The following is a 19684-nucleotide window of genomic DNA, read 5'->3' as shown; positions in this document are numbered from 1 at the left end:
TGAACAAAAATGCATATCAATAAAAATTGACATTTAGATCTTAAAGGTTTATTAAATATATGTACAAATTGTAAATCAATGGATAAGACAAAATCCTCCTTTCTGGAGCACACACTGAGCCCCCAGAAAGCACAAGCCTCCATAAAGACAACTCAGTTTCCCAATATTATATCTAAAACAGTAATAGAATATGACAAATTAACCACAAAATCCTACCTCGATAATTAACATTTGCGTTAATTAGTTTGACAGGAAAACCCCCCAAAAACAGGGGACTGGTTTGTCCATCGCTGTACCTGACTGACCTGAGGGTGGCGCTAATAGTCCAATATTCCTGTCAAACTAATTCTGAAGACAACGAGGAAGAAAAGTTACGTCACATCCGGTAATACTTTTTCATGCCAATAACACCGAGCGCCGAACCAACTTAAGTATGATTGTTTAAGACGGACAGCAAAGGTAAAAAAAATAAAAACAAAAAGATTTGTCAGTAAAACAGTAAAACATTAGTATAAATACTTTTAATTCATTTTCGTAAATTAACAAAGAAGAAACTACTCTTGTCAGCATTAGGCTGGTCGTACACACTTTGTGCTTCGGACTCGAGCTAACTTGTAGCTCTTCGGGATGGCGGAAGCTACATGTTGATGCAGTCAAGAGTCCGACGGAAGATGCGTTTTTAAACCTTTTTTTCCTTCCCAAGTCGACAACTATCCGAAGTTTGTAAAGTCGTTTCTACAGGTCACGTGTGTAGATATTTATAATGGAATCAGCGGTGGACAATGGAGCAATAATCATCCTCAGTGACGACGACGATGATGATGATGATGATGATGACTGTGTCCTCGAAACTTCAGTTGAAATTTTGGAAAGAAGAGATTTGAAGCGCATCGGTAACAACATTCATCCAACACACCGGATTAGTCCGCTTATTGATAAGCATCAGCTGCTCTGCCTCCTTGTTTCAGACTGCACTCCGTCTCCTCTTCCTCTTGACGAAGACCTGGTCGTCACCTTCTCCCGCCGAGCCGAGGTGTTGCCTCACGCCCGCTACGACTGCCCCATACATCCTTTCACGTGAGTTTGGTCGTGCTCATCGGAACGTTGTCTTCCTTCGCAGCTGATTAAACTCCTTCTCTCGTCTCCTTCTCTCGTCTCCTCCTCTCGTCTCCTCCTCAGGCCTGCGGATTGTGAAACCGGAGCTCCTCTGGCCGATAACCATCTCATTTGCCATCAGTGCTTTTGCTACATCTGTGACAAGTTGGCATCGACGGTACAGTCCGTAATACCTAGCACAGACGTAGACCGACGGTTAGCATTAGCAGAGGCAGCGACGTTAGGATGTTCCCATGGAGGTGAAGGATAAGTGAAGTGAAAATTCTAACAAAGCTCTTGTCTAATGTGTTCTCAGTGTGTGTCGTGGTGTCACAGCGGCGTGTGTCACTGCAACAGCCACAAGAAGAGCGACTTCTGGAGCCACCTCCGAAACCGCGCTCTGCTGGGAGGACTGAAGAGCTTCAACCTCACGCTGCCGGAAATAGACGCTCATCTCCGACAAGCCGGTAATCGCTCTGCTGGACATGAAGATGGCGTTCGCACCGTTGAAGCGCTTGGGCTGCACGGCCTTAATTATTATTTCGCTGCCATTCCCTTTTGCCAGAAACGATGTTGAAGAGGTTCAGGCAAGAGCTCGCCGTGCTGTTCTCGTCCTTCCTGAAGGGAAAGCTGGTCAACGTCCTCGGTCTGAACGCAGATCCTGGTTCTTATTCTGATTCAGACCAACAGATCCTGATCCACGAGTGAGTGTCGCTGCAGCGCTGCGCAGAATGTCGAAATGCCCCCCCCCCCCCCCCCCACCACAATATTTCTGTTTCTGTCCAAATGAATTCAAAGTAGTTATTTAAACGGTTGAAAAAGAAATCTATACAAATCTTTTTTGGATACCTTCTGTATTCCAGAGCCAAAGCCGCCATCTTTTTTTTAATATCGGGAGTAAAACAACCCAAATAGGGGGTGAATCAATATTTTTTAGCGTCTATATAGTCGAGTTAGATCAGCCGTCCTGGGCTTCATTTACTTTTCCTAAAACAAAACACGGCTTCTTCTGTCGATCTGCGTTTGCTCCCCCCAGACGTCAGCGGGGGGGGGGGTATTTTTACCAGTCTGATTTTACTTCACGTACAAACCCAAAAAGCGACTTTGCTTCCTCAGTTACACGCCGGTCTATGAGTTTGTGTCAACGTTCCTGGACATGGCCGACAAACAAGACGACAGAGCTGCTGCCGTCATGAGGCTGGGAGCTGCGGAAGACTTCATTCAGCATTATACAGGCTCGAGGTGCGCACGCACACACACACACATTACCTGTCCTAGAATGTTCATGTCAGACTGAAAGCGTTCTTCTATTAATGGTCCTTCATTGGCGTGGTTCTCTGCAGGGCGATGCTCATCCAGTCTCCTATGGCGAACACGTCCGAAGCCAAAGTGTTGTTACTGCAGAGGTGCGCACACACACACGCACACACACACACACACACACACAGAAGCCACAAGAAGTCACGTCTGATTCCTGCTTCATCCTTCATGTGTGTGATTGTGCGTTTCCAGGGTGATCTCCTCCGTGCGCAGACAGATGGTGATGTCTGACTTTACACCAGAGTTCACCCACAAACTGCAAGAGTTTTATAAAAGGCTCTGTCTCCCTGCTGAGCTGAAGAACCTCAAGAGCAGGTGTGTGTGTGTGTGTGTCTCTGTGAGTCCCCTACATTACAAAGGTTTTATCCCCGCTCTGCGCTCCAGCCTGTGTGTCCGTCGTTGGGACGACGTCCTGCTGGTGTCTGTGCTGAAGGGACAGAACGTGTTGGGTGTCCGAAAAGACAAAGGCAAGAAAGACGTGCTGATGGAAGACATTTCTGTAGTTCTGCTGAGAGCAGAAGCACTACAGCGACAGCAGAGGTAAAAAAAAAGGATTCACACACACACTCGTATATTCATACAGAAACACACGTATATTCATACAGAAACACACACACATATATTCATACAAAAACACTCGTATATTCATACAGACACACACACACTCGTATATTCATACAGAAACACACACACATATATTCATACAGAAACACACACACATATATTCATACAGAAACACACACACATATATTCATACAGAAACACACACTCGTATATTCATACAGACACACACGTATATTCATACAGAAACACACACACATACATTCATACAGACACACACACACTCGTATATTCATACAGAAACACACACACATATATTCATACAGACACACACACACTCGTATATTCATACAGAAACACACACTCGTATATTCATACAGACACACACACACTCGTATATTCATACAGACACACACACACTCGTATATTCATACAGACACACACACTCCCAGGATAAAACTGCTTGTTAAACTGAACGTTGTGTGTCTGCAGGTACAGAGAATTGTGTCGCTACCTGCAAGTTGTCCAGAGCGATAACGTCGTGCTGTGAGTGTTAACGTTCCGCACGCATTCCCACATTCCACACGCATTCCCACGTTCCACACGCATTCCCACATTCCGCACGCATTCCCACATTCCGCACGCATTCCCACATTCCGCACGCATTCCCACATTCCACACGCATTCCCACATTCCGCACGCATTCCCACATTCCGCACGCATTCCCACATTCCGCACGCATTCCCACATTCCGCACGCATTCCCACATTCCGCACGCATTCCCACGTTCCGCACGCATTCCCACATTCCACACGCATTCCCACATTCCACACGCATTCCCACATTCCGCACGCATTCCCACATTCCGCACGCATTCCCACATTCCACACGCATTCCCAGGTGTGGAGCTGTGATTTCTGACCCCGTCTCCTCTGCCAGCTTGCAGCAGGTGAAAGACCTCACGCCGTTCTTCGTTTGCCTGGAGGGGGACTTTCCTCGCACGCTGCTCGGTCTGTTCCCCACGGTGAGCGCGCCCGCCTCCCGCTTCACGCCGCGCGTCTTCCTCCTGTACCTCAGCGTCTTTAAAACGGCGACGGCGCCCAAGCTGATGGTCAGCCAGCTCGCTCAGCTCTGCGACCCCGAGGTGGCGTGGGAGCCGATACGAGGTCAGGGTTAGGATCCGATGTGTTTTTTTTTTTTTACTTTATGTTCCCCCTCAGAGGTTACGAGCGTCCGTTTTTCTAGGCGCCGCGCCGCTGAAACACAACGAGCTGGTGAGATTCGCTCTCCGGGTTCATTCGTGCTGCTCCGACGTCTTCACAGACGTGAGTTTGTTAGCGACGTTAGCCTGACGTAGCTTCATTTGTGAGACGGCTTTGTCTGGGGCTCCTTTCTGGTCCTGAGAGCTTCTCATTAATGCACGAGCACAGCCTTTCTCAGTGTGTGCGTGTGTGTGTGTGTGTGTGTGTGTGTGTGTGTGCGCGCGCTCTGATCCAGTGCCAGTGTTGGATCACTTTGCTTGCGCTCGTCGGCAGACCGCTACCAGCGCCGAGCCCGGCGTTTCTCCACGTACGTATTCCTTCCTCAGCAGCTCTTTGTTTTTTTGGGGGGGGGGGGGGGGTTCTTTTAACTTTTGTTCATTCCGTATGTTCCCTCCGTCGCGTCTGGAGTTTAGGAAGCGAAAGCTGTCGTGAACTCCATCCTGCCCATTCGCCACTGGACCAACGTACACATTCCACGTTCCTTCCAGGAAGTATGTCGGCCTCAAGCCCGGCGCCGGTGCGAGCGGGTGAGCTGACCGTTAATGTGTGTGTGTGTGTGTGTGTGCAGGCGTACCCAGAGCAGGCGCTGTTGCTATTGGTAACCGGAGCTTTAGGTTGGAGGATTATTCATTCTGCCCTCAGACCAGCTCTTCCCGTGTTAAACGCGATGAAGGTAAACTCGTCTTCCTCGCCCCCGTTTGATGACGCGGCCCGTTTGGAGACCGTTTCCGGAAAGAGAAACGATCCTGCGTTTCTTTCAGGAGAACTTTTGGGCCCTGAAGTGGCTGGTGGGGACGTTCTTATCACACAGCGCAGAATGCCTCACCTCCTTCCTCCAGGAGGCCAAACAGGAAGCGCAGAACGACGCAGGTGCGTCCGTTCCCGGCGTTTTTAACGATGCACGCCATCGTTTGATCCCGTCGACGGTCACCGGGAATCTAAAAACCCACGGGACTCTGAATGCCTTCGTTTCTCTCTCAGACGGGGGGACTTTGCTCTTTCTTCACGCTCTGGAATCGAATCTGTCCCCCCCCCCGGCGGAGAAGGACGACCAGTGAGTAGAACTGACTTTGGAACCGGCCGTAATGAAATCAGCAAAGCGCTTTGAGCTGGAGGATCTGACGCGCTGTCTTGTTTTCCATGTCTCCTGATGTGACAACGACCAGCACCTACAGTAAGTCACGCCGTCGGCCACGCCGGCGGGCTCACTTAACCTTGTCTCTTTTCCCTGGTGCAGGCAGCCAAGTGTCCGTTAGCCTCTGACCCCCCCGGGGGTCATCTTGTAAGTCCTGCAACTCATCAGCTCATTTATCATCCGGCTTGTTTCTCAGATCCCGTCTGTAGAATCTGAGATTCAGGAAGCTTGAAAGCGTTTGAAATGTTTCTTTAATGCTTGAAACGTTTAGATAAAACGGCGTTGATGCTGCATCGTTCCTTTAATACGACGACGGTTTGATTTGTCAAATCTGGCCAGAATTTTAGTTAAAACAACCTAAGATCAGTCAAATACAAGATATCTTTCGATCTGCGGATGTAGCGGCGTGCTAACGGCTAACCCAGGCCCCTCCTGTGTTAGCTGTTAGCACGCTGCTACTTTATACCCAAAGTGTTTGCTAATTATGCAACCTGAACCAAGAAGAGGTAACCAAGCAACATCTCATTTCACGTTCTCTTCGGTTTGTTTGTTCCCTCAGAGCCGATTCTTTGGAGTTAAAGCCGCCATTTTTTACAGAAAACAACCAAACAGGAAGCGGCGCCTCTTAGATGTTGTATAAACAGCTGACGCTTGTTGTTCCGGTTGTTTACAGATGGACCCAGTTCATCGCTGCTGCCGCTGCTCCCGTCTGATTCCGAGGAGCTCTCCTCCTTCCATACGACGGTCGGATGACTGGCTGGTCGGATGTCAGTCGGTGCAGAGACTCTTCATCCTGCTTCGTTCACGAAGGACCTCTTCAGCGTTTGAACCGGTTTTTGCGTTGCATCGTTGGATTATTAATTGAATCGAGGTTGCAGAGATACTTTTGTTTCACGATTTACATCAAGTTTGGTAAATAAATGAAAAAGAAATTGCGTTTGCTTTGAAAAGAAAAGTTCTTTGGTTCGTTGGGTTACCGCTGCGGTTAAAAACTTCAGATAGATTTTATAAATGTGAGCTCCGAACCCGCACAATGAGGAAGCTGCTGCTCTGTGTCCGAGAGTAAAACGTGCACATTTAACAAAACGCGTGTCGCTTGTTATTCTTCCGGGTCGTGGTGATCCTCGGAGGGCCGATCGGAGGCACCGGGGTCAAACGAGATCCGGCTCCGACTGGACTCTAGTGGAGCCGGTTCTGCTGATCGATGGCCGCCTTTGGATCGGTTCCTTCTCGCCCCTCGTTTACGCCGCCCACGTGTTTCTGTGCAGGTGGGTTGAGCAGTAAGAGAAGCTCAAAGCCGGAAGTCCGGGTCCCGCGTGGGGCCGTTTGATGAGGTCCGACAGGAAGCGCATCACTCTCAAATCGCTCTCGCTGCTGCAGATTCCTCGCGCCAGCAGGAAGTCCCTCCCCCCGGCGGCCGCCTCGCCTCGCGAATGGGGGTAGAAGGTGTAAAGCAGAGCCTGATTGGCCAGGGCGGTCAGACCGCTCTCCAGGTGCAGCAGGTAGGTGATGCCCCGGCCGATGCCGCTCTGAGGGTCGGCCAGCCTGCCCACGACGGAGCCGGAGTACGACGGGCAGCGCAGCGTCTTCTGGTCCAGATCCAGCAGGGCCAGGTACCGGCCGTAGCGGGTCAGGGAGCGAAGGACGCCGGCGAAGGAGCTGGAGGGCGACCTGGTGGGGGAGGAGCCGCGTTCAGTTCACTCGGAGCTGCTGCTCGGCGGTAAACGGCGGTTCCTCTGGCGTACCTGAGCGCTCCCATCAGCCTCCAGGTGAGCAGGTCGGTCACCTGAAGCGGCCGGGTCAGGCCCGGCATCACGGCGGTCCCGTCTGAAGCGGGCAGGAACAGACTCAGGGCGTCCACCAGCCTCCTGACCGAACCCTCGTCCCCCCCGACCACGACCAGCGGCCGGCCACTCAGGAGGCAGAACACGGCATGCTGGGAGAACGAGTTCTGTTTGAGGAACCTGAGCGCCCTGAGCGCGGCTTTCCTCCTCCTCCTCTTAGAGGAGCGGGGGTCGCCGGGGGCGTTGGGGGCGGGCGAGGGCGGGCGTGGCGAGCCGGTGCGGTCCGACTCCTCGTCGACGCTGAGCAGCCTGACGGGGGAGCCGGGTGGAGGCCGCCGGTCGTCCTCGACGTTCACGGGACGTCCCGGGACCGACGGGGCCGCCGGACGGGCTTCGGACCGCCGAGTTTCAACTGGAAACAGCAACGGCAGCGATCGCTGGGAATCAATAACGGAACATCTCGGCTGATTCAGCCGATCGAATCCGGTTTTAAGTCCTCACCGTCTACAGGTCTCTGCTTCAGGGACTCGTTTCCGTGGAGACGCCCGTCACCCTCCTGAGCAGGCCGCCCGCTTTCGTCTCCATTCCCGAAGGTCGTTTCCTGGGTCACGCCCCCATCGGGTTTGACCTTGGCTCCATCCGGGAAGTCGTTCCTCCGAGGTGGGGGCTCCGCTTGCTCCTCCGTGATGGCAGTCAGGTCGTCGGGGGCGATGGACTCGGTGGTGCTCAGCACCTCGATGCTGTCCTCGCTGTTGGCTCGTCTGGCGTAGGCCCGCCCACGCCTGACCTTCACCTCGCCCGCCGCTCGCCACTGAGAGGCGTCCACGACGGCAGCAGAGGTTTCTGTTGAAGAGAGAAATATATAAAAATCCAAATTAATGTAAATAATATCAATCCATATCGATTTTTTTACTTTGTAAATTTTATTTATTTTATTTAATAAAAAATGCAGCAATTTAAAGTTACAAGATATTTTATTTTTATAAAGCAAAAAAAATTACTACTAATTTCTTCTGAATAGAATTTAAATTTTAATCTATCAAATATGTTAACAATTTAAAATGTAAAAAATATTTTTTATAAATAAATATATTTTGCCAAATTCAACTTTTAAAATAATAAAATAAATTTTAAATAATTTACATTTCGTATCTTTTATATCTATTAAATTGGACATGTAACTTGAAAAAAGCACATTTTGCAGAATAGACGTAAAATGACAAAGATATTAAATCACTAAAAATCTCTTATATTTATTTGCAAGTGATAATAATTGATTAGTTATCAGTAATAATAAGCTAATCAATGCAGCACTGTACTGAAAACGATCAGGTTATGTTTTCTCTTTCTGAATATAGATGCATGAAGACGGACAGAAGGAAGTAATAAAATGATCATTTAAATTCCAGGTTCCAGGTCCTGATTACTAAACAAATCGTTTTGTACCTTTTGTGTTGTTGAACGCAGCAACGTTCTGCGTGAGATAAGACTTCTCCGTCCCGAGGACTTCGATGCTGTCACAGCTGCTCGCGCTTTCCGTCATCTCCATGGCAACGGCAGGCTCGGGGCTTCCGGAGCGACTTCCTCCCGCCTCCAGCTTGATGGGGATCTCCTCAACGCAGGAGCAGAACGACTCCAGGCTCAGTGGCTCCACCTGGAGGGACTCGCCGCCGCTCCCCGTCCCCGTCCCCGTCCCCGTCCCCGTCCCCCGGAGCTCGTCCTCCTCTCGTTCCTCCTCACCGCCGTCCTCCGGGCTCCACTGCTCAAACAGGAGGCTGACAAGGGCGAGTCTCCTTGACAACGAGCGTGCGATGCGGGCGGTCCGCAGCGCACTCCTGTCACCGCGCAGGCGGCGCTCGGTGTCGGCGAGCTGCTCCTTCATCAGAGACAGGAAGTAGGGGTTGCAAAGCTCCTGCAGGGGCTTTAGACGCCGCTGAGACCTGGTGGAGGCGGAGCTGGAGGCGGGGTCACGGGGCTCCGCCGGTAACGGCGCGTTTGGATCGGCGAGGGAGTCGGCCGGGTCGTACGGCAGGAAGTTTGGCTGTTTCAACTTCCTGTTGGGGTAGGAGGCGACCTGGCGGAGGAGGTCTCTGTGGTTTGAGATGGAAACCTCCACAGCTTCAAGCTCCTCCCCCGCCGCCGTGAACCCGTTCTCCATCCGTGCACGTTCCCCCTCCTGCAGCAGAGACAACCGCCCGTACCTGAAACAGTCACAGAGCCAGCATCACCGACGGGCACACATGACATCATGGGGGGGGGGGGGGGGGGCGGTTCCATCCCGGTCTTACTCCAGATCCTGAAGCTTCCTCTGCAGCTCCGTGGAGAACGCCTGCCTGTTCCCCGTCTTCAGGCTGTCGGAGGCCCGGGAGAAGCTCGCCGACAGCTCCAGGAAGTTCTCCGTCAGCTTGGCCAGGTCGGAGGAGACGTACGCCACGCAGAACGGCCGCACCATGCCCCGGGCCTCCAGGTCGTACAGGGTCACGTGGTGAACGTAGGCGAACGCGCCGTCCGCCGAGTCTCCCAGGATCACTTTGGAGTCCTCGCTGAAGTTGAGACGCGGGCCGTGGGGCGGGGCGTGGGGCGGGCCGGACGCCTGGTAGTCCACCGACATGATGCGGACAGAGAAGTGGTTGAGGTCAAACGAGCCGACGACCCCGGAGTCGTCTGGGATCGTAAGAACCGGCTTGGGTCCCACCTGGAAACATCATTAGGATTCAGTGTGAAAGGTCACCGTGATGACGTCATTGCAGGAAGCCACTGAAAATGAAGGGAATGTTATTGTCACGCTTCTTTTTCTTCAAGACTGGATCTGGGAAAACTTTGTTCAACAGCGACTCCTGGAGGCCGAAGAAAGAAACGCCCCCCTGCAACGCGTTTCCACTAAGAATGGAACCTGCAATAAATTTACACATTTATGACTTTCTCTTTTTTATCTGAATATATTCTGAACCTTTAATATCTTAATTATTGATCCGTTATAATCTTGAGAGATTTCTGAGCTCCACGTTTGACGTCACTGATCTATAAAAACACGTGACGTCCACGCACAGCGGCGGGTCAGTCCGGTTGTTCCGTCCGGTACCTGCTCGGAGAACTCCGCCACCAGGATGAAGTCTCGGTGGAAGCGGGCGGAGGTGATCCAGGGGTGGGAAGGTGGGAGGAGAGGGACGCAGAACTCCTCCGGTAGACCCCGACCCCCCGGCTCCTTTCCTCCGTCTCCAAACCCCTCCGTGCCGGTGAAAGCCAGCAGGTCCGGTGACCCGATCATCGTCAGACAGCCACGGATTTATTAACCCATGGGGGGGGGGGGGGGGGGTCAGATCAAATGTCCCGGAGGGGGGGGTCAGCTGTTGGGACTCGACAACAACTTGTAAAATTTGCTGCGCAGTTTTCTGGTTCCTCCAAACGGCCTCGAACCTCAGGACGACGTTTATCCCTTAAAAAGAAAAGAAAGAAAACAGAAAAAAATATATATATATTATTTCAGACTAAAGTTAACGGAGAAGCGAAACTTCTTTGCGGGCTGCCGTCTCACGGTCTGCGGTAACCTTTGTCCCGGGATCTGAGTTCCTCTTTATTGTAATTAACGGAGATAATGTTAAAGTATCGCCGCGCCGTCTCCGCATTTTTCCGGTAAATTGAACCGTTTACACCGATATTTAGCCATGTGACAGAAGCCGGGCGAGAACTGCGCTCTGACGCGCGGGAGGCGCACGGTGGAAGGTCCGGAGGCGCGTCAGACACCGGAAGGAAGGGTCCAGAGTTTCAAAGTAAAATACACGCGAGGATTTAAAGACGCGACGTCTTCATTACAAATGAAATGAAAAGTAAAGCATCGGATACAGAAACGATGTATTCGTGTTAGTTCGAAAATACATCAACCAAATAAATAAATCAAAGTGATGCGTTTCCTAAAACGGAAGGGTGAAGTTTGAAACACCGATTTGTTTTACGATTTATGTTCTGTATGAGATAAAATATATATTTTTAGAAACCGGATGTGGTCAGCTGCCTACAAAAGTCTGAAATTCACATTTGTTCTACAAGATTTAGACGAAAAACAAAACCAAAACCAAAACCTCTTAAAATCCTGCAACACATTTTTTAAACCAAAGAGTCGTTTAAACTGGAAATAACCTCAACAGACGCAAATACTCTTCATGAAATCTTTTGCGAATTAAAGCTTGTCTAAAGTGTCGCCTGGCTAAATTGAATGTTTCTATTAAGCTCAGAACAATATAAAGTTGGAATCTTAATGCCGTTTTACCAGACTGGAACAGAACTCGTGTTGAGAAAGATCCTATCATCCATTTATCAGTCTAATGATTACCAGACGGCTCTCACATGATATTCCAGCGTCTCCGGGTTGAACGGAGACAATAGTAATGTGATGAGGCCACATGAAAACACTTCCTACGCAGCAACAGGCTGGAAACGTACCGAGACGTGAAGCCAGGAAATGAACAATTAGAGCCAGCAGAGCAAGAATCTCAACAAATACTTTCATCTTTATTGTTCAATAAATGTTCAATCACAAAAAATATTTTAATCACTCAGAAAACAGAACAAAAGAAGACACAAACAACATTCAAAGTGCGTGTAAAAGCAAGTACATAAAACCATGAGGTCGTTCACCCAGAGAAGTCGATTGGCGAACCAATAAAGCGCACGTCAGTGTAATAAAACACACATTAAATAAATGCAACGCAGACAAACACCGAATGAATGCACCCTTTTGGACTTTTAGCTGCGTCACTGTGCAAAGAGCAAGAGCATGATGAGCAGGAACGTTCTCCGAGCTGGCTCCAGCCCTGCTCAACACGTTCAGAAGTTGTAGTCAGAAGTTAATGATTACTGACGGCATGAAACCTCGTGGAAACTATTAGACGGATTCAGATTTTGCGGTGGAATTATGATGAGGCATCGTTTCAGGCGTCTGTGGTTCCGTCTGATTCATTTCTCAAGCTCGATAACTAATTCCTGCCTGTAGACAATCATCCATCGCCCCCCCCCCCCCCCGTAGTGTTCCATTGCATCAAGGCTGAACGGCGGCGCTAAACGATGAGCTCTCTGAGCTCTCTGAGCTACACGAGCAGGACTTCGGGCTCTGACGCGGCGCAGTAGAGCAGGAAGCCCATCTGGTCCACCTGGTCCTCCGACAAGCCGCTCAGCAGGTTCACAGCTGGCTTGAAGTAGCTGAGCAACACGCCTTGCTCAAGGGCGCCAATCAGCTCTGCGACGCACTGCTGGAATCTAACGTCCCGGCTGCCCTCCGTCCAGTCGCTCTCGCCGTCACTGAGGTGAAGGATGAGATTGGCCAGCGGGGCGGCGCCGAGCGGTCGCAGGGCGGGGTTCAGCCTGCACACCGCCTTCAGGATCTTAAGCGTCCGTCGGCGACATCCGTCGTCGGCGGCGTCCAGCTGAGCCAGGCGCCGGGTCTCCCACGGATAGAGGGACAGGTGCCAGGCGTTCACCCAAGGAGCGGTGAGCTCAGGCTGGGCGGTCAGAACGGCGTCGCCGTCCCTCAGCAGGGGCAGCACGGAGACGACGAGGGGCTGATGGCCGCCCCGTGCGCTTTAAAAGAAGACAAACAGGAGAAGAGTCCTGCTGAAGCTGAACTCATTCGACACTGAAAACATCGGAGACGCACCGAATCTCCAGCCTCAAGCCGGGTCCCCCCAGTGAGGGTCTCACGAGACAGCCCACGGTGCTGCTGATGGACCACCAGTTTACGGTTTCCACGACGACCTTGTTCAACATGTTGACAACAGCTTCTGAAGACAGGTAACCGCCCACCGAGCACCTGAGGGACAGCGAAACTGGTTCCAGTCGACGCCTTGAAGGTCCCGGATTATGAAAAACACACTTTTCCCATGTTTCCACAACATTCTGGTGATTTTGGGTCCTTATCGACCCAAAAACAGGTAAACAAGCCGTCCAGTCAATCCTTTGTAGTTTACGTAGGTCTGTGATCAGCGCCGCAGACCTGCCTCCTTTAAATAGCCATTAGACATTAAAGACATTAAATAATTAACTCGGTGTCAGATTTATCCAAACAGACAAACTAAACTAAACTAAACAAACATGCTTCATCTCTCTGATCACCTGTCCCAGTAGCTCCGCCCTCTTGGATAATATTCCAGGTTTAGCCGTCGGACCATCCAGTGCAGCGGGTGCGTGAGCAGCGTTTCCTCTCCGGGGACGAGGCGCCACAGAGCGGCGTCCAGCTGCAGAGGCACCAGCAAACATGCGTGGTCGGCGCCGAGCACCTGGAGCCACACAGAGCCAGGAGTCACTCATCACAGGTTGACCTTTACACAGGTGTGTGTAAAGGTCAACCGTCAGCCATCAAAGGAAGACCTGCAGGTCATCCAGGAGCGAACCCCCGAGGCTCATTTCTCCCAGGGGCATGTCGGGGTGTCGGCTGCGCAGACCGCCCTGGATGTCTGCGCAGACGTCCAAAGCCAGAGCCTGAGCCCGCCGGACCTCGTGTGGATCCAGCAGCACCCTCGTGTGATAATAGTGCTGCAGGCAAGCAGAGCAGAAAGCACGCGCTGCACTTCCAGATCGACAGAACGCTGCCTCCACACGCGCACGCGCGCACGCACGCGCGCACGCGCACACGCGCACACACACACACACACACACACACACACACACACACACACACACACACACACACACACACACACACACGCAGTACGTCAAAGCGTACCTGCAAGCTGTTGGACTTGGGTTCAGGTTCGGGCTGCACTGTCCGAGGTCGACAGGGGTCACCTGAGCAGGAGAGAGGACGAACCAGTCTCAGAGTAGCACGAGTAGAATAGTGTACCTTATAAAAGGGTTTGTGCTCCTGTTGTGTGGCTGGCGAGTTGTCATGGATACCTTTCTGCTGTCTAGCCGCCGTGGCAACGTGTTCCATCACGGCGCCCCCTACGCCCCTCTTGATGAGCGTGGGGGAGGCAGAGATGAGATTCAACTCCTCCCAGCTCTCAGACGTCTTCTGCTCTACCTTTCTGTCATCGGCTGCACGTCCTGCGCGCTCGATCAGCTAAACACAAACACACAAAGACCCGGCGCTCAAACCAGCGTCGCACCAACAACCTCACAAACACCCGCCGCCCAAACCAGCGCCGCACCAGCAACCTCACAAACACTCACCCGTTTCAGCGCCAGCGTAGCAATTCCAAGGACGGCAGCGCCACCGACTCCAAGAACCAGCCGGGCATTTGACAGCAGGAAATCGATCACCATGGAGACGCCATTCTCTCGCCTCCGACTGGCTTTGAAGTACATCGCTTCTATTTTTTCCGGCTAGCCTTGGGAAGACAGAACGCATGAAAGCAACGTGAAACACGACGGTCAGAGATGAAGGGGTTAAATGAACGCAGACACACAAGCCCATACCTGGAACAGTTACAGGAACGTTGTGTGGATGACGGCTTTGAGTTGTGCGACCATCACGGCCACCGCAGAGCGTAGGCCTTCAAGCAGTCCTACGAAACAGAACATTTTCCTTTTCATTAAAATGCTATTTTATTATGTATGGATGGTAAATCGCTTCAGAGACAACTCGTGATATAAAAGAATACAGAGATTAAAGTAACTGTTAGTAGGTCAGCTGATTGCCTGACTCTTAAGGCCTACGATCAATAAAGGAGCTGCATCAGAGGACGTTCCTCTTAACCAGAACCATCTGTCAGGTCGGTAAACATCCGGAAAAGAAAAAGAAAAAAGCCATTTCGCGAGTTTAAATGTCCTCCGTCCTGAAAATGGAGGCGTGTTCTATTTATAGACACGTGACCCGGCGGGGTCATGCTCGGTGCAACATCCATCCCGGTCAGCTTTCAGCGGAACGAAAGTCCGAAGCAGGAACAGAACCGGAGCGACACTTTCAGCTTTTAAAACAGTTTTAGTCATTTTACAGAGGTTCTGATGTTGACAGATATCGCCCCCTACCGTTTGAGCTCATACCAGCTGGGAACAAAATGAAGTATTGATCAGCCGCTAAACAAGGCTGTTAGATTAATCACTACGCTGCTTGTCGTTCATGTAAATATAGGAAACGCATCAGGAATAACATTTACCTGCCGTTTAGCCTTGCCCTGTCAGGAACACATTCTGCACAGGAATGTAGCGCCGGACGGACGTTACACGCCAAACTGGTATTATTATATGAATAATGCTCAGCTAGCTAACCCACGTAGCCATCCTGTCAACTAGCGTTAGCATTACAAAACAACATTAGCTAATTAGTTAATTCGCAAATTGGCAGTCATTCAGTGAAAGCCACCCCGGCCAACCCACGCAGTCTCTGGCCACACTATTACCTTTTGCCAGAATAGTATTGCCATATCATTTAGTTAAAAAAAAAAAACAGCGTAAAATAAAATGTTATCGTTGACAGAGAAGAGTTCGCTGCTTGCTAAGAAGTTTTTTTTCTTCTTCGTTCCTGCTAAAGAGATGCTGCGTTCTTCTTCTACCTATGAATCGCGGTCAACATTTCAATTGAAGGCTCAACAGCGCCCTCAGGAGAAGGCGCGGAGCACTGCAGGTACTGCTCCAGAAACTCAGAAGGCCGAATACGTCAATTACATCGACGCTTCCTACTGCGGGAATATTTATTAATCCTTCTACTACAGATAATCCAGTAGAGCAGGTCCGTGATTCTCCTTTGATTGACGGAAAAAGAGTCACGATGTCATGAAATAGTTACAAATTCACAGGGAAGACAAAAACCTGTACCGGATCACAGGCCTCCATCATTCATTAAAAAGCATCCACTGGTGAAAGTAAAATATTATCGCCATACAAGTCACACCCTGGACTGAACTGTTCAAACTAATTTGTATTATTTTGTAGATTAAATACTAAAAAAATAGAATAAATCAAATACAACTTTTCATTCATGTCTTTCTCCAGCATACTAAGTTATTGGTGTGGTATTAGATGTAATATTGATATTGATCAGCCATGGTCAGATTAACCTAAAAATGGAAGCAGGTGCTTCTCTTTGCAGTGAGAGAAACACCAACAAGCACTTTAACAGTGAGCCTGGTGGTGGCACAGCTATGCTAACTTTCTCTGTGGTGACAAGTTAGTCTTTGTTTATCCCGCACCGATAGCCAGACTTGTGATCAGTGAAACCCAAACCTCAACTAGTTCGTGCTCTAATCTTTGTTTGCAGGGTTTGGCCTCCGGTAGATCTTTACTCCAGACTTTTGCGACACCGTTCACGTCCACAGCCGTGGGGTTATTCCTGTTCGTGTGTAACTCCAGACTAACCAAGTGGTTAGCCAATAATAACCTCCAGGTCTGTTATATGGCTGCTAGCGAGAGACATTTATCTGTGTTTACACAGAAAGCAAAAGCACAAATACCGCCGGATGTCGTTTCTATCCTTGCGCTTTGTCAGCTGATAAACCAGTTAGAGCAGGGTGGATTCTGTTTGACCAAAATATCCCAGAATGTGTATTAGGAAAAGAAATATTTAATATAGAGCAGCAAATAACACAGCGTCCATTATCTACAGAAGGTAAAGCAACGTCAGACTGAAACAGGAGTGTAAAACAAGGCCTGAGTTTTTCCTTTACTCCACGACGCTTCGATTTAGCTGAAACATCCTCGTTGCCGCTTCTGAAATGAGCCGAGTTAATTCAGAAAATAGAAAGTGTGACTGCACGACTGAAGTAAAGAAAAAAAGCAAAGATCCGAGATGGCAGAGCAGACGTATAGGTGCGAAATAACTAAAGTCTCTGCATAAAAGTTACTTCGGTCAAAGACTATACGAACATATGATACAGTATAACAAGTTAGATTACAATTTGGGCTTCCTTTTATACAAATCCAAACATACGTCCCTCCTCTTAGCTCACAATCTGTACATCTTAGGATACAAAACAACTGCATGCCGTTTAGAGGAACTCAATGGAGAAAGGAAAGTCTAATATAAGGTAACGCGACATTTAAACAGGTCTCAGAGCTGCCCTCAGCAACTCGAAGGCTCCGCGCTACTTCAGCTTCAACTGCCAGAAAGAAAGACGCAATTAAAATGAGCCGAGCCCAAATCAAAACGCAGACACGCTCCTCGTGCCAGACTAGAAGAGGAGCCAGAAAACGCCGATCAATCGATGAGTGTTGCGACGGTGGAATACATAAAAGAGCAGGCGCGTTCACACGCGTGAAAGAGGCGCTCAGTGGCGTCTCATTTTAACTTTGCGCCCTGAACTCTCTCGGTGCTTTTCCGAGTCTTCATCGCGTCTCCAGGCGTCCTCCGAGCTGATGCTGTGGCGACGGTGGTGGGACGCTGACGGGCGTCTGTTCTCCTCTTTGTCCATCTCCAGAACTCTCGGCCTGGTGGAGAAAAACCCAAGTCAGATGTCCCAGAACCGGACCGAATAAAGTAAACCTCCAGATTCCCTGATCTAATTTCTGCAAACCTGTGGGCGGCATCGGGCTCTGCTCTGCGATGGTAGCGTTTGGCTTTCAGAACGGACGGCCTTTCTGCCGGAGTGGAGCTCAAAGGGCTGTCAGGGTCCAATCGAGGCGCGTCGGGTCTGGTTCTGTAAAAAAAAAAAAAAAAAAGAGGAAGCATGAAACTAAATACGTAACAGAAAGTAGGATTTCTTTAACGACTATTATCCCTCACTTTCTCAGGATGATAACGGCACGCCTCTCCTTGATGTCTTGGGGTCTGATGCAATGGGTGATGTCATCAGCAGCGTAACCACTAAAGGAGAGAGAGAGAGGGGGGGGGGTGAATTGATAACGCCAGCCCTCAGCTGTAACGCAAACGCAGCCGATCGATGGCGCCACCTGAGCACGGTGACGCTCCCCCTGCTCACGGGCAGCACGAACACGGGCTCGGACACCCGGATGGGCTTGAACTGGAAGCGGCAGCCGAAGCAGAGCGCGCTGTCGCTGAAGAAGGACACCGAGACGATGGGCCTGGCGAAGATGTGCAGCGGATCCACGTGGGACACGATGCAGCCCCCCGGCTGGTAGTCGTTGATGACCGCGCTGTTGACGAAGCCTTCGGGGACCACGCCGTCCGACACCAGGCGCTTGATGACCAGCTCGTGCACCCAGCTCGGGATGTCGTCCACCTCCCCTTTGCGGTACAGCCTCTCCTGGCCGGGGCCGCGCTTCTCCAGCTGGGAGCCGTACGTGTAGCCTTCCCCGAAGAAGTACTTGTTGCGCAGCGGCGCCCGGTCCACGGTGTGCTCGCGGTAGAGTCCGGCGTCTCCCTGCGCCACCACGTCGTCGATCTTCCCCTCGATGAGCGCGCACTCCTCCGGCGTGAAGGCGCTGCTCTGCTGGATGCTGCCGCTGACCCGCCGGGCCTCCTGCTCCCGGAGGTCCGCGCTGTCGTCGCTGTGATCGTAGTCGTCGCCGTCGGACTCCCGGAAGTGGCGCTTTCTGGTTTTCCCGCTGCCGTTTCTCGCGCCGTCCACCTTTTTATCTTTGTCCTCCTCGTCGACGTGCGGAGTCATTGATTTGAGTTTCTCCCTCAAGTCAGAGTAACCGCTGGCTGCCATGTCAGCCGAAAACAATACGGGGACCGGGTCGTAGCACGGCGGGCGCTCCTAGCTAGCGGACGGCATGGTTCAACACCGCGTTTCAGCGCCGCTTGAACGGGAATCGGTGTCAAAACGAATCCAGAAGTCGGATTCAGATATATTGAAGGGCTGCTCGCTTTCACTTCACAAAGGTTGCCAACGTAACCGAGTTAGCGATAGCCAGCTAGCATGAGCTAAGTTGCTTAACCGAGTTAACGATAGCCGGCTAGCATGAGCTAAGTTGCTTAACCGAGCTAGCGATAGCCAGCTAGCATGAGCTAAGTTGCTTAACCGAGTTAGCGATAGCCGGCTAGCATGAGCTAAGTTGCTTAACCGAGTTAGCGATAGCCGGCTAGCGTGAGCTAAGTTGCTTAACCGAGTTAGCGATAGCCGGCTAGCATGGGCTAAGTCGCTTCGCCGCAGCCTCGGAAAAATAAACAGCAATCACTTGGTGCAACTCGACAAACAAGTAGCGGATAAGTTATAAACGAACGGAACTCTTATCAAAGCACTCAGCCGGAGGAGATGCTAATGATAGCTAGCTGAGGTCCCGGGCTAGTCGGCTAAGCTAGCTTGGCTTGGTCGGTCTGCTAGCACCTGGAAGTACCGGCCAATCCACGCAGCAGCATTTCACGTCAGCGTTAAATCCCAAAACACGGTGCTCCGAGACTTTCCCACTCTGGTTTAGAGTTAAAAAAAGTCCAGGCTAAAAATAAGAGTAATTCTCACTTCGGGCTATTAGTTTACGGCAGCACTTACACGTCTCCAGGCGAAAGGCTGAAAATAAACGCATGTAACCTGGTTGAGGTCTGCGCATGCTCAGCAGCGACCTGCCGATTTGGGGCAAAAACAGTCACGTGTCCGCAGCGTCAGACGCATAAGAGCCACCATTAAAGCAAATGTGTATTTTATATAATGTTGGCACGTTTAATATAATCACAAAAATATATTTATAATCAACTCGTATTT

The 19684-nt window shown here is 50.7% G+C and overlaps 4 protein-coding genes across 4 annotated transcripts; 1 reads left to right on the top strand and 3 right to left on the bottom strand.

Annotated features, from left to right (window-relative positions):
* The first annotated feature begins 42 nt into the window (after window positions 1-42).
* Window positions 43-6180, top strand: zgc:112980 (uncharacterized protein LOC503706 homolog). Its single transcript, XM_068751065.1, has 17 exons — window positions 43-1077; window positions 1180-1278; window positions 1390-1562; window positions 1661-1799; window positions 2212-2337; window positions 2439-2501; window positions 2608-2955; window positions 3469-3522; window positions 3916-4142; window positions 4222-4301; window positions 4474-4545; window positions 4652-4729; window positions 4807-4911; window positions 5000-5108; window positions 5220-5292; window positions 5389-5412; window positions 6047-6180. Exons 1-17 carry the CDS (start codon window positions 764-766, stop codon window positions 6084-6086), a joined length of 2124 nt encoding a protein of 707 aa, XP_068607166.1. The 5' UTR covers window positions 43-763; the 3' UTR covers window positions 6087-6180.
* Window positions 5607-10858, bottom strand: smcr8b (Smith-Magenis syndrome chromosome region, candidate 8b). Its single transcript, XM_068750873.1, has 6 exons — window positions 10240-10858; window positions 9446-9852; window positions 8604-9358; window positions 7659-8000; window positions 7119-7569; window positions 5607-7044 (listed from the first exon to the last, which is right to left on the bottom strand). Exons 1-6 carry the CDS (start codon window positions 10423-10425, stop codon window positions 6615-6617), a joined length of 2571 nt encoding a protein of 856 aa, XP_068606974.1. The 5' UTR covers window positions 10426-10858; the 3' UTR covers window positions 5607-6614.
* Window positions 10859-12182: 1324 nt separating this feature from the next.
* On the bottom strand, window positions 12183-14630 carry mief2 (mitochondrial elongation factor 2). Its single transcript, XM_068751064.1, has 8 exons — window positions 14565-14630; window positions 14319-14476; window positions 14043-14208; window positions 13873-13934; window positions 13518-13682; window positions 13263-13426; window positions 12808-12960; window positions 12183-12731 (listed from the first exon to the last, which is right to left on the bottom strand). Exons 2-8 carry the CDS (start codon window positions 14451-14453, stop codon window positions 12242-12244), a joined length of 1335 nt encoding a protein of 444 aa, XP_068607165.1. The 5' UTR covers window positions 14454-14476; window positions 14565-14630; the 3' UTR covers window positions 12183-12241.
* Window positions 14631-16629: 1999 nt separating this feature from the next.
* alkbh5 (alkB homolog 5, RNA demethylase) lies at window positions 16630-19470 on the bottom strand. The gene is made up of 4 exons (XM_068751141.1): window positions 17973-19470; window positions 17806-17886; window positions 17597-17719; window positions 16630-17510 (listed from the first exon to the last, which is right to left on the bottom strand). The coding sequence occupies exons 1-4, from the start codon at window positions 18692-18694 to the stop codon at window positions 17351-17353; spliced, it is 1086 nt and encodes a 361-aa protein (XP_068607242.1). The 5' UTR covers window positions 18695-19470; the 3' UTR covers window positions 16630-17350.
* Window positions 19471-19684: the final 214 nt, after the last annotated feature.

The sequence above is a fragment of the Brachionichthys hirsutus genome, chromosome 17 (assembly GCF_040956055.1).
Source record: "Brachionichthys hirsutus isolate HB-005 chromosome 17, CSIRO-AGI_Bhir_v1, whole genome shotgun sequence".
Lineage (NCBI taxonomy): Eukaryota > Metazoa > Chordata > Actinopteri > Lophiiformes > Brachionichthyidae > Brachionichthys > Brachionichthys hirsutus.
The sequence above is the reverse complement of the archived record's forward strand: the minus strand, read 5'-3'. Positions and strand labels throughout refer to the sequence as shown.

Coding starts and splice junctions, on each gene's coding strand:
- zgc:112980 (XM_068751065.1), top strand. CDS start 764: ATGGAATCAGCGGTGGACAATGGAGCAATAATCATCCTCAGTGACGAC. Junction 1,800..2,211: donor CAACAGATCCTGATCCACGA/GTGAGTGTCGCT, acceptor TTGCTTCCTCAG/TTACACGCCGGTCTATGAGT. Junction 5,413..6,046: donor GACAACGACCAGCACCTACA/GTAAGTCACGCC, acceptor GGTTGTTTACAG/ATGGACCCAGTTCATCGCTG.
- smcr8b (XM_068750873.1), bottom strand. CDS start 10,425: ATGATCGGGTCACCGGACCTGCTGGCTTTCACCGGCACGGAGGGGTTT. Junction 9,853..10,239: donor TGGCGGAGTTCTCCGAGCAG/GTACCGGACGGA, acceptor TGATGTTTCCAG/GTGGGACCCAAGCCGGTTCT. Junction 7,045..7,118: donor AGGCTGATGGGAGCGCTCAG/GTACGCCAGAGG, acceptor CTCCCCCACCAG/GTCGCCCTCCAGCTCCTTCG.
- mief2 (XM_068751064.1), bottom strand. CDS start 14,453: ATGTACTTCAAAGCCAGTCGGAGGCGAGAGAATGGCGTCTCCATGGTG. Junction 13,683..13,872: donor CCAAGTCCAACAGCTTGCAG/GTACGCTTTGAC, acceptor GCTTGCCTGCAG/CACTATTATCACACGAGGGT. Junction 13,427..13,517: donor CGCTCCTGGATGACCTGCAG/GTCTTCCTTTGA, acceptor GTGTGGCTCCAG/GTGCTCGGCGCCGACCACGC.
- alkbh5 (XM_068751141.1), bottom strand. CDS start 18,694: ATGGCAGCCAGCGGTTACTCTGACTTGAGGGAGAAACTCAAATCAATG. Junction 17,720..17,805: donor GCCGTTATCATCCTGAGAAA/GTGAGGGATAAT, acceptor TTTTTTTTACAG/AACCAGACCCGACGCGCCTC. Junction 17,511..17,596: donor GAGCCCGATGCCGCCCACAG/GTTTGCAGAAAT, acceptor TTTCTCCACCAG/GCCGAGAGTTCTGGAGATGG.